This window comes from Notamacropus eugenii, chromosome 2, assembly GCF_028372415.1.
Source record: "Notamacropus eugenii isolate mMacEug1 chromosome 2, mMacEug1.pri_v2, whole genome shotgun sequence".
Lineage (NCBI taxonomy): Eukaryota > Metazoa > Chordata > Mammalia > Diprotodontia > Macropodidae > Notamacropus > Notamacropus eugenii.
Window position 1 is genome coordinate 410,859,571 of NC_092873.1, and position 13,370 is coordinate 410,872,940.

Here is a 13,370-nt window from a genome sequence, read left to right on the forward strand (position 1 = left end):
CCTTCCAGGTTTCCTTTGGCTGGAACTCTCTTTCCCTCTGTTGTTCTGTGGCTTCTGCTCCTCTGGTATTTGAGAGTCATTTTTTACAGGTATTTTATGAGCTGTAGGGGAAGAGCTAGAGTATGTGCATCTTTCTGTTCCACCATCTTGGCTCCGCCCTCAAGGAAATATATTCTTAACCAAACAAGGGACTGAGGTAGCTACAGAAGATAAAATAGACGACTTGAATTTCATGAAACTGAAAAGTTTCTGCAAAAACAAAATTAGTGCATCAAGGATAAAAAGGGATGTGGTGATATGGGAAAAATTCCCCATCATATCCTTGTCAGATATCACTTACTAGGCATCTACTATGACTCAGGCACATTGCTAAAGTCTGGACATGCAAAGAAAGGCAAAATAATCAATATTTGTTGTCAAAGAACTGTCTAATTCATATCAGATTTCTCTGAAAGAGTTTTGTATCCATTCATACACACATATGAAGTCCCCAATGGGTAAGTAGTCAAAGGACATGAACAAATAAGTGTCAGTTGATAGGCCTTTATTAATTACCTGTCGTATGCTTGGCTCTGTGCAAAGTACTGAGGAAATAAATACAAAACAAAAAAAAATAGCATCTATGTACAAACAGTATGTACAGAGGAAAAGCTGAAGATAACTTTCAGAGGAAGGGCAAAGGGACTTAAGATTTAGGAGGACTGGCAAAGGCTGAAATCTTAGCTGAGATTTAAAGCAAGCCAAGGAAACCAGAAGGGTAAAGTATTGAAGTTACTGTCCTTTTCCAAAATCCCAGAGCGGCTTCCCTTTGAATTTCAAACTATGAATCTTTTTAATTCCCTTGCAAACTGAGCATCCTTGTTTTCATGCATGTGCTTTCTAGTTTGCTTATGATTACAGAAACGTTATGCCAATCTTAATAACCAGACTGTCACAAATAACTTTTCTTCAAAGAATGCCTTCTCCTTAAAAGTATGTCACCCTCAGCAACCAGTCAATAATCAATAATAATTTTAACTCTCTGAAACTAAAAGAGAGCAGAGGATGATTATGAAATTCAGAGGGGAGAGAGCCTTTACAAGATTGGCGACACAGGGGAAGTAATATTTAAGTGTTCAATTGTTTGGTACAGAAAAAAAAGTAGTAGGTTAAGATATTGGGAGATCGTTGTTTAGAGCTATAAAATGAAAGCTTTTGAGAGGAAGTGGAATTTTATTTGGGTCTTCAAAGATTATCAGGTATCGAGTACATTGGAAAAGAGTTCATAACACATTGGTTTTCATGAAAATGAATTTGCTGGCCTAAGACTGAGCATCAGTGAAATGCAGTTTCTTTACAGGGATTCTCTATTGCAATTCTTTTACTGCCACTAGTCCTGACCTTTCGCCCACAAAACAAGTAAATATGGCTATGACAAAGCCATTGGTGGAAAAAAAACCAAACTACGTATATATTGTGTACTTCTTGGATTATACAATTCAACTCAACGTTTATTAAGTGTCTAATCTGTACAAGATGATGTAGCTATTGGGTATACAAGTTTTCTGGTAAACTTTTCAATTTAATAAAGAATGGGGTCTAAGACAGGGACCAAACAATTATGAAAGAAATAATGTAGAATTTAACATTAAGTATCTATTATGTCAGCCTTTATGCTAAGTACTAGGGTCTTCTTTTTGTGAAGAGGACCAATCACATCACAGGGTGATATTTTGATTTGCATGTGAATTGTATTCCAGTGAGGCATAGTTGAACAAAGTTGTCAGCCTCACTCTTTCTTGCTAAGTGATTGATGTCCAGAGGCAGGACAGAAGTCAAGACAATTGGCTAAGGTCTGTGATACAGTAGAGGACCCTGGTGGCTTTGATTCCTGACCAAGCTCTAAGAGCTGCACAGCACCTGCTTTAGCCACCTTCATAGCTGTTGGAACAAATTATTCTCAACCACCCATTCTTCCAGGGGGAAGTCTTCACATGCTTGGGGTAGACACTATTCCCCGCAACTGATTTTAGCTCATTGACTAAAATGGTTTATCAGGGTGTGGCCATTGCACATGCTACAGCTTCTTGGAGCTTGGAATGTGTGGGGTCTTTAGAGAACATTAACATCTGGTAAGAGTCTTCATCCACTTTTGGTGTTCACCTTTATCCAACTTTCAGGCAGTAGATAAAGATGAGGAAGAAGATAGCCAGTGAAAGTGCCTTTCCTAAGAGATGGAGTATCTTGTTTGAGTAACAGCAAGGAGGTCAGTGTCACTGGAGTTAAGAATGCTACATGGAGATTGGGGGCATAAGGTGTAAGAAGACTGTAAAGGTTGGAGGAGTGGAGCTAGGTTATGAAGGACTTTGATATTTGATAGTGGTTATATTAGGGAGCCATTAAATTTTGAGTGGGGGAGGGATGTCATGATTGGACCTGTGCTTTAGAAAGATTGTATTGACAGTTATGTAGAGGATGAACTGAAGTAAAAAAAACCTTGAGGCAAGCAGACAAATCAGTAGGCTATTTCAGGGATTCAGGCTTGAAGTGATGAGGACCTGTACAGGGTGGCAATGTCAGATGAGAGAAGGGGACACATTTGAGAGATGTTACACAGTTAAAATAGACATATCTTGCCAGTAGATTGGATGATCAAGTGAGTTCCCAGCCCATTGAAGGATATTTATCTCTTGGATAACTTCTTAACGTTTAGTTATATGTGACATTATACAAGATTGTGTTTGGGTATTATATCTCCATTTGGTAATTCTGTAATTCTCGAAAAATGTTACTTATAAATTATATTGGTATATATCAGAGTTTTAGTTCTTTAATTTACCCACTACAGCCATTATAAAAACAATTTACCGCCACTTTATTTTTTTCCTTATTCCTATATTCAGTTTATGTAGGAGAAAACTATCCTCAATCCCCACCTCCTGTTTTTTTTATCATGATCCTCTTCAACTACCTCCACTTGTTCCACTCCAGTTCTGCCCTCCTTCCCTACTGTGCTCTCTGAAATTCACATTCCATAATGAACAAACTTGTCTTCATTCTCAGCCTCTTTCTCTCACATTCCATCCATCTATTAGTTCTCCCTGAAACCTGGCTCCTTTCTGATGACATCACATATATAGCCCTCCCTGCCCGACCTCAGCAATACCAAAACCTCTGTTCTTTTGAGGTTCTCAGTATCTAAATTTTTTATCCAACCCAGATTATGATGACTGTTGTATACTGATTCTTAGTCAGTTTTTCCTTTCCTCCCCAACTCCTGCCCTTCTAGTTTCAACATACATTTCAACATCTCTTAAACTTGATAACCTACCAGTTCCTCATTCTTCTAAAAACCTATGATCTTCATTCTACCTCAGTCTCATGTAGGGATGGACATTCTTTGTACCTCCCATTACTCATATTTCCCTAATAATAAATTCTTGTATTCTTTTATGTGACCATAACTTACCTACACATCACCTTATTCTAAGTCTCCTTATGTATCATTCTTTCGCACCCTCGTTCTTAGTTGCCACTGAGATCTCTAGCACCTCAATCCCTCAGTACTTTCTTAGACCATTCATTATTTCTGCTTTGACTTCACATTCCTCCTTTTTCAATCATGAATCTGTTATGACTGTTGCTCGGTTCAACTCTATACTGTTTTCAACTCTAGAAACCTTTGTCCTTTGTTGTATTGTGACTCAACTCTTAGTGAAGATTATTCCCTTCTTCTGCCTCTTCCATTTCTTATCTGCTACTTTTTGGAGCTGGTGGATGTTACACAGCTGTCTTGACCTAGGTACATTATAATTTCACATTATACACCTTCAACTGGATCCTGACTGCAGCATGGCAGTTCTTTTATTTTCCCTAGTTGAATTCCATCTCATTCCCCACAAATCCTTTTTTTAAAAAACATTCTTTTCTATTCTCAAGCTAATTCCTTAGCTCAGCACCATGCCACTTTACTTGGAAAATAGGCTGTTTAGCATGAGCTCCCTCTTGTCTCGATGTCATCCCTCCACTCTTAATTTGTACCAGTCTCTGACAGTGAAGTGACTCATCTTCTAGGTAGCCAAGGCCAACCCCTCTATGTGTGCCTTTGATTCTTCCAAATGGTTCTTTCTCTCTTGTCGTCAAATATGCCCAAGTCTCTCTGTCTTTGAAAAATCTTAACCCATCTATAGGATCCTCTCAAGGTACCATCTAAATCTCTTCTTTCTCTCAACCAAACTCAAAACTCAAACCAAACTTGAAAAAACTGCCTATACTTGTTGTTTCTACTTTGTCTCCTCTCATTTGCCCCTTGATCCTTTGCAGTCTGACTTCTGACATCATCACAGAACTGCAGTTTCTGTAAAGTTAACATTGGTTTCTGGATGGCCAATTTGTTGAGCTTTCCTCAGTCCTTATCGTTCTTAACCTATCTGTTGTATTTGGCAGTTTATCACCCTCTTCTGTATACTGTCTTTTCATTTAGGCTTGTTGGGAACTAGTTTTTCCTGCTTGTCCTCCTCCCTACTTGTCTAATCTCTCCTGTTTTTCTTTGGTTGGTTCATCATGCTGGTGCATCAAATATATCAGATACCCCTAGTTGTTGGTTTGTTTCAAGGTGCTTTGTATTAGACTCTTTCTTCTCTCTCTATACCTTCTTGAGGGTGACCTTATTAACTCATGGGTTTAACTGTCACCTCTATTCCTAGGTCTGTATTCAACATCAGTCTCTCCTGATCTTCAGTCATACATCAGCAGTTGCCTATTTGATATTCCAAACTGTTTATCCTAGAGATATCTTAACAAATTCTGTTTTAAACATATCAGTTTTCAGTCAGACCTAAACCGTTTGCAAGCTTTCTTTTTTCTGTTAGAAGCAGCCCTTTACTTTTAAGTTTGTTGGACTTAGTGGCCTTGACTACTCTCCTTCACCCCACGCATCCATTCAACTGTTATATATTTTTGTTTGCATATCCACAATGTTATTTCCATCTGACACCTCCTCCCTACCACTCAGCTCAGCCCTTCTGTTTTTGCCTAGATTATTACAATGGTCTCTTAATTGGTCTTCCTGCTTCAAGGTTCTCCCCACTTCAGTCCCTCCTCTATACTATTTACAGTCATACTCATAAGCATACCAAATCTAAAGCCCTGACATTCAAAGAATCCTTTATAATGTGACTCCTCCTTATACTTTCAGTGTTTTATTAACATGGACTCTACTTTTATTCCACCTTCCTTTGTATCCTGGATATGCCACACTTCTGCTTTCATGTGGTTCTCCTTTTAAGGTCTTCTGGCAGATGAAAGGAAGAATTAAATCTGAAGAAGGACTAGATTTAGGAGGCTTTTCTGTTTAGCAGAATAGAGAAACCATCTAGGAAATCAGGGAAGAACATTTCTCCTGCAAAAAGGGTAAGAAGCAGTTCAGAACAGTATAATATGTTTTGAACTTGGGAGTCATAGGACCTGAGTTTGAATCATTCCTCTGCCACATGCCACATGCTACATATGTGACCTCAGTCAAGGCCTTTAATCTCTCTGGGCCTCACCTATTAACTAAAGGGGTTGAAACAGATAATTCCTAAAATTCCTTCCAAATTTGATCCTGTGATCATATAATTAGATTGTGGAGGTACCCACATTTTTATTGTGGCCTTTGTTCTAGTTAATAATATGAGCCTCTTCATTACTCATACATATCTGCTTGCTTTTTATTCCCCTTCCCTAAAGGTAACATTCCTTCAGGTCACCAACAATTTCCAACAATTTCCTAGTCCCTTAATCATCATCTTTCAGACTCAGTGCCCTAGGCACAAGCCTCTCCATACTGGTATCTTCCCTGATTCTCTTGTCTTCACTCTACCTCTAGATATACCACCTGGCTCAGTTCTGTATTCTTTATTAGTTTCCTTTTCTTTCCCATCTTCTCTCTCCCTCTTTGCCCTTGAAAATTTCTTGCATTGTCAGATTCTTCATTTCACCTCTCTTACTGGCCCTCTCACTTGTAATAAACCATTTAACCTCATTCTTCATTTTCCCTGACCTCTCTGCAGCCTATGACACTGTTGATCACTCCCTTCTCCTTCATAGTCTTTTTAGGTATTAGGGACAGCATTCTCTCCTGGTTTTCTTCTTTCTTTTCTGACCACTTCTCTTTCTCTTTTGCTTGATTCTCTTCCAGATCACACCCTCTAACTACTCTAGGTGTCCCATAATTTTCTGTCCTGGGCCTGCTTCTCTTCTCTCTCTCTCTATTACCTCATTTGGTGATAATATCAGCTCCTGTGGATTTAATTACCATTTCTATACTAATGATTTTCAAATCTCCTTGTCCTGCTCTAACTTTTCTGCTGATATCCAGTCTGGTTTCTCCAACTATCTGTTAGACATTTGGAATTGGGTATCCACGAGATACCTTAAACTCATCATGTCCAAAAGAACTCAGTATGTTTACCCCAAATTGTCAGTCTCTCCTCCCCAACTTCCCTACCTAGGGCAATAGCATCCTTTCATTCCCTCAGGTTTAATAACCTCAGTGTCATCCTCAACTGCTCACTATCTCTCACCCTCCATATCCAGTCTTTTGAAGGTCTGTCAACTTCACCTATGCAACATCTTTGGAATACATCCCATTCTTTCCTCTGACACTGTCACCCCTATGGTGCAGACCCTTATCACCTCATGCCTAGAGTACTGCAATAACCTGCTGCTGGTTCTGCCTACCTCAGATCTCTCTTCACTCCAATCAGTCCTCCATTCAGCCCCTGAAATGATTTTCCTAAAGCACCAAAGTGCCAATCTGACCATGTCAAACCCTGCCCCCCCCCCCCCCTCGCCCCCAAACCCTTGACTCCAGTGGCTCCCTCTTGCCTCTGGGATCGAATATAAAAAATCCTTCAGGATTCAAAGGCCTTTATAATCTAGTCTCCTCCTACCTTTCCAGTCTTCTTACACTTTACTCCTTGCCACAATGTTATCACTGTTTTGTTTCTTGAATGAGACTCTCCATCTCTTGGCTCTGGAAATTTTCTTTGGCTGTCCTCCATGCCTGAAATGCTCCCCCTTTTCATCTGTGTTGGTTGCCTTCCCTGACTTTTGAGTCCCAACTAAAATCCTATCTTTATAGCAAGTCTTTCCCTACTACTCTTAATTATAGTGCCTTCCCTGTTAATTATTTCTTTATCCTGTATTGCAGCTTGTTTGTATATATTTGTTTGCTTAGTGTCTCCCCCAATTGTGAATTCTTTGAGGGCAAGAATTGTCTTTTGCCTCTTTTTGTATCCCCAGTGCTTAGCAGGCACCTGGCACTTAGTTGTTGCTTCAGAAATGTTTATTGATTAGGGAAGTTATGATCCTTGAATTCCCTTTGAGCTCTTCATTTCCGTTCCTCTGATCTTCACTGTTCTCATTCAGTCTCACAGGCTCAGCTTTCTCCCTCATTAAAGCTAACCTTTCCACCTGTACCATTCATTCAATGCCCTCCCATTTTCTGTCTGACCTCATTTCTTCTGTCACCTCATTACTTCTGTCATCCCCTCTTGTGTACCTTCACTTTGCTCTTAAAAACATAGTCAAGTCTCATCAACCTAAAATTGTCTTCTTTCACTGTGAATTGTTAGTCTGCAACTATTGCCTTATTTCTTAACTGCAAATAACTTTGATTTTTTTTTGCATTTAACTTTGTGTTTCCCTCTTAAAGGATTAAATTTTAACTTTTAATGTACAAGTAATTTCATATTTAAAATTTGGAAAATCAAAATTTATGATGTCTACATGATCAATTTTTTAAAAAATAGTATCCCCAGTAGCACTGTTTATTTATAATAACGAAAGGGTCCTTAGGGTAGATCAGTATGGTTCCAGGCAGGAAAATATTAAAAAATATATTAATAGATGCCAGTTCTCCTTCCTCTGTTTTTTTCAGTGTTCTGTATTTTCACTGTAGGTACAAGAATGTTTTAGAACCAGTACAGGAAAAAAAAGATTCCAACCATTTGTTAGTTGTACTCAGGAAATAGTTAATGTGAGCAAAATTTCTAATGATCAAAATGTATTTATGGAAATCTTGAAGAATAGTGCAAAAAAGGGTCACCCTGTCTGTATTTTCCTTATCTTGGGGAAAAAGTGGAGGCACTCACATCTCCTCGGGTTACATTTGGCAATTAGTTTTAAAAACAGACTTTTTTTTTAAAAGCATGGACATAATTGATAGCATTTAGTACAAGAATTTGTCCCAACTGTCAAAAGCTGTATGAGGAAATAATTTAACCACTTTGATACTGTTCCTTTATATGTAAAAAACAGAGATGAAGTCTAAGTGCATATTGATATCATTAATTGGCACTAATTTCTCTGATTTCTCATCATAAATCATTTCCCCCTTCTGGCTTATTAAGAGTTTCAGCTAAAATCCCATCTCTTACTGGAAACCTTTTAAACCACACTTTGTGATCTACCATTCAAGTGGTTAGAGTTTTTCCTTAGGCCTAATTCCCCTCCCTTTTCCCCTCTGCAATTTGGATGAAGTGTATCCAATTGTGTATTATTCCATCCTTTCACCAGTTTGGATTACAGTGAGGTTTAAGTGTCACTTGCTTTTCTTGTCCAAATTATATGAGATTAATTTACACTATCCTTCTTTTCATTTAAGTTTTCCTTTCCATTAAAAAAAAAAAAGATCATTACTACTTTAAAAAAAAACCCCACAACATTCCTAGTTTCCGTCTTAATAATTACTCTGTTTGACCCTTCAGGGATACATGTATCATCTCTTTAGTCTGTAATGATTGCTCTCTCATATTTAACTTTTTATTTTTATTTTTTTGACTTGTGTTTGTATTTCAGAGTTTCTATTCCTCCTCGTTTTTGTTTTGAAATCAGAACTACTTGGAAGGCCTTTATTTGATTAAAATATAAAACATCATCTTCATGTCCCCACCCCATAAGGTTGAAAGCTAATATATCTTGCTTTGTGGAGTATCATATTCCAAGCTCTTCATCTTCTGTACTGGTGGCTGCTTTGTCCTGTGTGATCTTGACTTTTGCTCTTTGGTACTTGAATTCTTTCTGGCTGCTTTCAGTATTTTTCCTTTGACCTGGAAGCTTCCAGTTTTGGTCCTGATGTTGAGGATTTTCATTTTAGAATTTCTTGCAGAAAATGACTCATAGACTCTTTCTATTTTCACTTGGCACTCTGGTTCCAAGAGTTCTAGGTAGTCTTCGTTTATGACTTCTTGAAATATGAGGTAACTAAACTCTTCTTTAGTCATGTCTTTCAGGTAGGCCTGTCATTTCCTAAATTCTGTCTCCTTGATCTGTTTGCCTGGTCAGTTTTTGCTATGAGATTCCTCATATTTTTCTGTTTTTCTTCAATTCTTTGACTTTCCTGTAATATTTCTTCTTATCTCATGGAGTCATTGGCTTGTATTTGGCCTATTCAGACTTTTAGAAGGTCAGTGCTTGTCTAAGGTTTTATCCCTTTTTTGCCAAGCCTTTATTTCCTTTTCAGTTTTTTTCTTCTATAGCTCTCATTTCTATTCTGACTTTCCTCCTGGCATTCTCATAATATACAGTCATTTCTTAGGTCATTAAATTCTAGCTTTTATTTTTTCTGGAAATTCAATTTTAACTTGTACCTAAGTTGTGCTTTCCTTTGAAGCTTTTCTTGTAGATGTTTTGGAATTATTTTTTTTCTTCTGTGTCTGCCTCTTTATTATCCTTGATAATGTACTACCGCTTTATGATTAGATTCTTCTTTTTTTTTTTTTTTTTTTTTTGCTCATGCTTCCATTTTTACTTCTTGACCTTGGACTTTATGTTAGAGCCACTTTCCATTCGTTTCTGGAGGGAATATCTAGACAATGCTTGGTCATGTGTGTGTCATATTTTTTCTTGCTGCTGCTTTATCAGAAATTGAGTAGTATATTATTCCATAATCTTTGAGATAGCTCACATTAGAAACTTCGAAACTTTTATTACACTCAAAGTTGTTAGATCCAGATCTTATCTCTTGGTTTTAGCTCTGCAAATTTCTGACAGGATTTGAGACTAAGCATCTGTGGATCTGCCACTGATTGTACCTGCAGTAGACTCCTTGCTAGATTGACTCGAAAGCTCTGCAGATTCCTCTTTGACCTGGGATTCCTGCTTTGGTTATAGTGCTACCAGTTGCTTCTTGTTCTCTGCACAAGCTCAGGCCTCTCTGTGCCAGACCCTTTTTGCCCTGATAAATACCTTTGGATAGACCTTGGTTCATTCCTTCCATTGGAAGAGTCTGTGTGTTTGATTGTGAGTAGACTCAGTCTCTAGTGTTCAAAGACCTCATAGTTCTTTTACTTTTGCTGAGCTAGGGTGGAACAATGACTCATGGTGATTTTTTTCTTGGATTTCCTGACCAAGACTGAGGACTTGTTCATTTTCTAGGTATTTTTGGAAGGTTTATGAGAGAGAATTGGTTGTATTACTTTTTTCTGCTCCATCGTTTTGACTGGTCTCTTTGTAACAGTTCTAGGTATTGTCAGATTTGAATCTGTATATGTCTTTATATATCTTCTGCTTATTTTCCTTCAGTCTGTTTTTTTCGAATTCTTTTCTTGGTGTCTACTCAGTTCTGTTACTCTTCATCCATGCTTTGGTGTTTATGTGTTGTTATGGGGGCTATTTGTAATCACTCACAACTGTTGAATAAATTAATTTCTTTCTGATGAAAGGAGTTCAAGTGCTTTGCCAACCTTAAAGTGCTAAATGCTTAATGCTTGCTGTTATTATAGTGATGACAATTAGTCAGTTTGTTATTCAGATTTTGCATGTTGACTTTACCAGGTACAATATAGGCAGGGACTACTTTCCTTTTTGTCTTTGTATTCTCAAGGCCTAGGACAGTGTCTTGTACATAGTAAATGCTTCAAAAGTATTTGTCAGTTAAAAGAATGGAATAGGACAAAGAGAGCTGACTTGATTTCCTTTGGGAAATTGTTTAGTGCTTCTCAAGACCCCAAACTATTTCCTGAAGCATAGATCTTTTTCTTTTTTTTAAAACAACACTGTTCTTCTAGTTAATGCTACATGGCTAAAAGTCAGTGAAGTACAGTGAAGTTACATGTAAGTAGGATATAAACACATTACTGATGAGGAAATATGCAGAAGAAAGGTTGGAAGTGATATCAGAATTATGAGTAACTAGAAAAGTAGGTAGTCTGGTCATGAAGCAAAAGTGAAGATGAAGACCCAACTTCATTCTCAGCCTTAACCATTAGTTTTGTGACTTAACTTAACCTATCTGGCTCAGTATCTTTAACTTTAAATTGAGGGCAGGGGGGTAATAATAGTACCTACCTCCCAGGGTTGTTTTGGGGATCAAATGAGATAATGTTTGTAAAAAGTGCTTAACATAATATATCTGCCACATAGGGGCTTAATAAGTGTCCCCCTTTCCTGCCTTTCAAATACAGAAGTTATAGATATTACCCAATCCTTGCTCTGCATTATTCTTTAACAATAAAAAATTGAGTTAAATCCCTAGGAGATTTGGGATTCCACTCTAAGAAGGTGTAAAATTTAAATGCCGTGATATAACCTCAGTTAAACTCTATAGCAGAAGGTGTAAGTAATTTGCTTGCCTAAAATAACTGCCCTCATGTTTAAAGTGCAACTTGAGGTGATTCATAGATTCAAACTAGTCATACTAACCTAGTAGTATATGACAGTGAATACTTATTTCAGTTATACAGTCTATTTCACATGACTACCTTTTCTGTCTTTTGTTACTCCATCATGCTTTGTTCCAGGTACGTCAACTCTTAAAGCGCTTCATGTGCCATTCAGTATGAAAGGAAGAAAATGCAGTAAAACAGAGTTAAGTACATGTATAAACAATGTAAATAACGTAAAAAAAAAAAGTCTTCACATTCAGTCTGGCACTTTCATCAGTGACCTTGATAAAATCTGACTTCTGTCCTTGATCAGGTTCACAACCCTGTATACTTTTTTCTTTAACTTTACATCAACTGTTTTATAAATCTTAAATACTAAATTTTGTTCTTCCAGTGAACAGAGTATCTGCCAAGCAAGAGCTGCAGTGATGGTTTATGATGATGCCAATAAGAAATGGGTGCCGGCTGGTGGCTCAACTGGGTTCAGCAGAGTTCATATATATCACCATACGGGTAATAACACTTTTCGAGTTGTGGGAAGGAAGATTCAGGACCATCAGGTAAGGCTCTTTAAAAAAAAGTAAAGGCTTTCATCTCTTATTTGATGTTGAAATTACTTAATTATTTTATTTAGTACATGTAAAGATTCTAATTGAAGTAGTAATCTGTACTCTAAATCAACAGTTCTCAAACTTTTTGGTCCCACCATCCCTTTACACTCCTGAAAATTATTAAAGACCTCCCATAGAGTTTTTATTCATGTGAGTTATGTCTGTTGGTATTTACCCTATTGAAAATTGAAATATATTAGTATTATTATGAAAATAGTTTTGACCTTGTAGATACCCAGAAAGGGTCTCTGGAACCCTAAGGAGTATTTCCACCACACTTTAAGGACCATTGTCCTAAATTAATTTTGACTGTACAGGTGTACTTGGTACTGTAAGTATGTTCTGTGTTTTTAAGTAAGAAATTAACCATAATACTGTATACAAATTAAACTATTTTGCCATTCTTCTAAATCAAACCAAGCTACTCATTAGCTGCATGCTCTTAAATAAATTTACACTCCTTTAAAAAAAAATTAGCTCCTTTTTAAAAATTCTGAACTTAAACTCAATTGTTTTCATATATAAAGTAGAACACAAAAAGAAGACTGTGCATGAAATTATTCCTCTCCATTCTATTTACACAGCTTGCTTTTTTTTTTCCCAGAAAGATGTAACAGAATCATCAGGTTACTTTCAGAGCCTCCTGCTTATCTATGCCCCTCCTCCTTTTCTATACGTTTAAAAAAATATCAAAGGTCTCCTTTTTTTTGGCATCATTACTGCAGATTTTTACCTCTTAAACCCTTATTTTCCATAATTTGAGAAACTGATGACAGGCTTCACTGAAAAGCATTTTTGCATGAATTGTTCCCTCCCAGAAATACAGCGGCTAATAATTTCTTGGACTGCTTTAATAATAATTTGTTTTTTTAAGAGTTATAGGACGTCAGAGAGAAGGAACCAGTTGCTGTAGTAGAAATGATACTCTTTTCTTGAGGTGGGAAAGTCATCTTTGATCTTAATGTTCATAATAAAGTAGATGGTAGTTGATTATAGTCTGACATGCACCTTAGATTTGAGGAGAGCAAATTTCAAAGGTCTGGAGGATCCTGTGACCTAAAATTCTTTAGGGGAAATCAGCCCAGGAGGAATGGGAAGCTTTCAAGGCAAATTCCATGGGAATTGTTTC

General features: G+C 37.2%; 1 protein-coding gene across 9 annotated transcripts in view; it reads left to right on the forward strand.

The window, feature by feature from the left end:
* The window catches only part of ENAH (ENAH actin regulator), a 158,522-nt gene that overhangs the window by 63,294 nt on the left and 81,858 nt on the right, over positions 1-13,370 (forward strand). For all 9 annotated transcript variants that reach the window (XM_072647711.1, XM_072647713.1, XM_072647715.1 and 6 more), the window contains exon 2: positions 12,025-12,190. In XM_072647711.1, the coding sequence (XP_072503812.1) occupies positions 12,025-12,190 (166 nt within the window). The remainder of the gene's footprint in view (positions 1-12,024; positions 12,191-13,370) is intronic.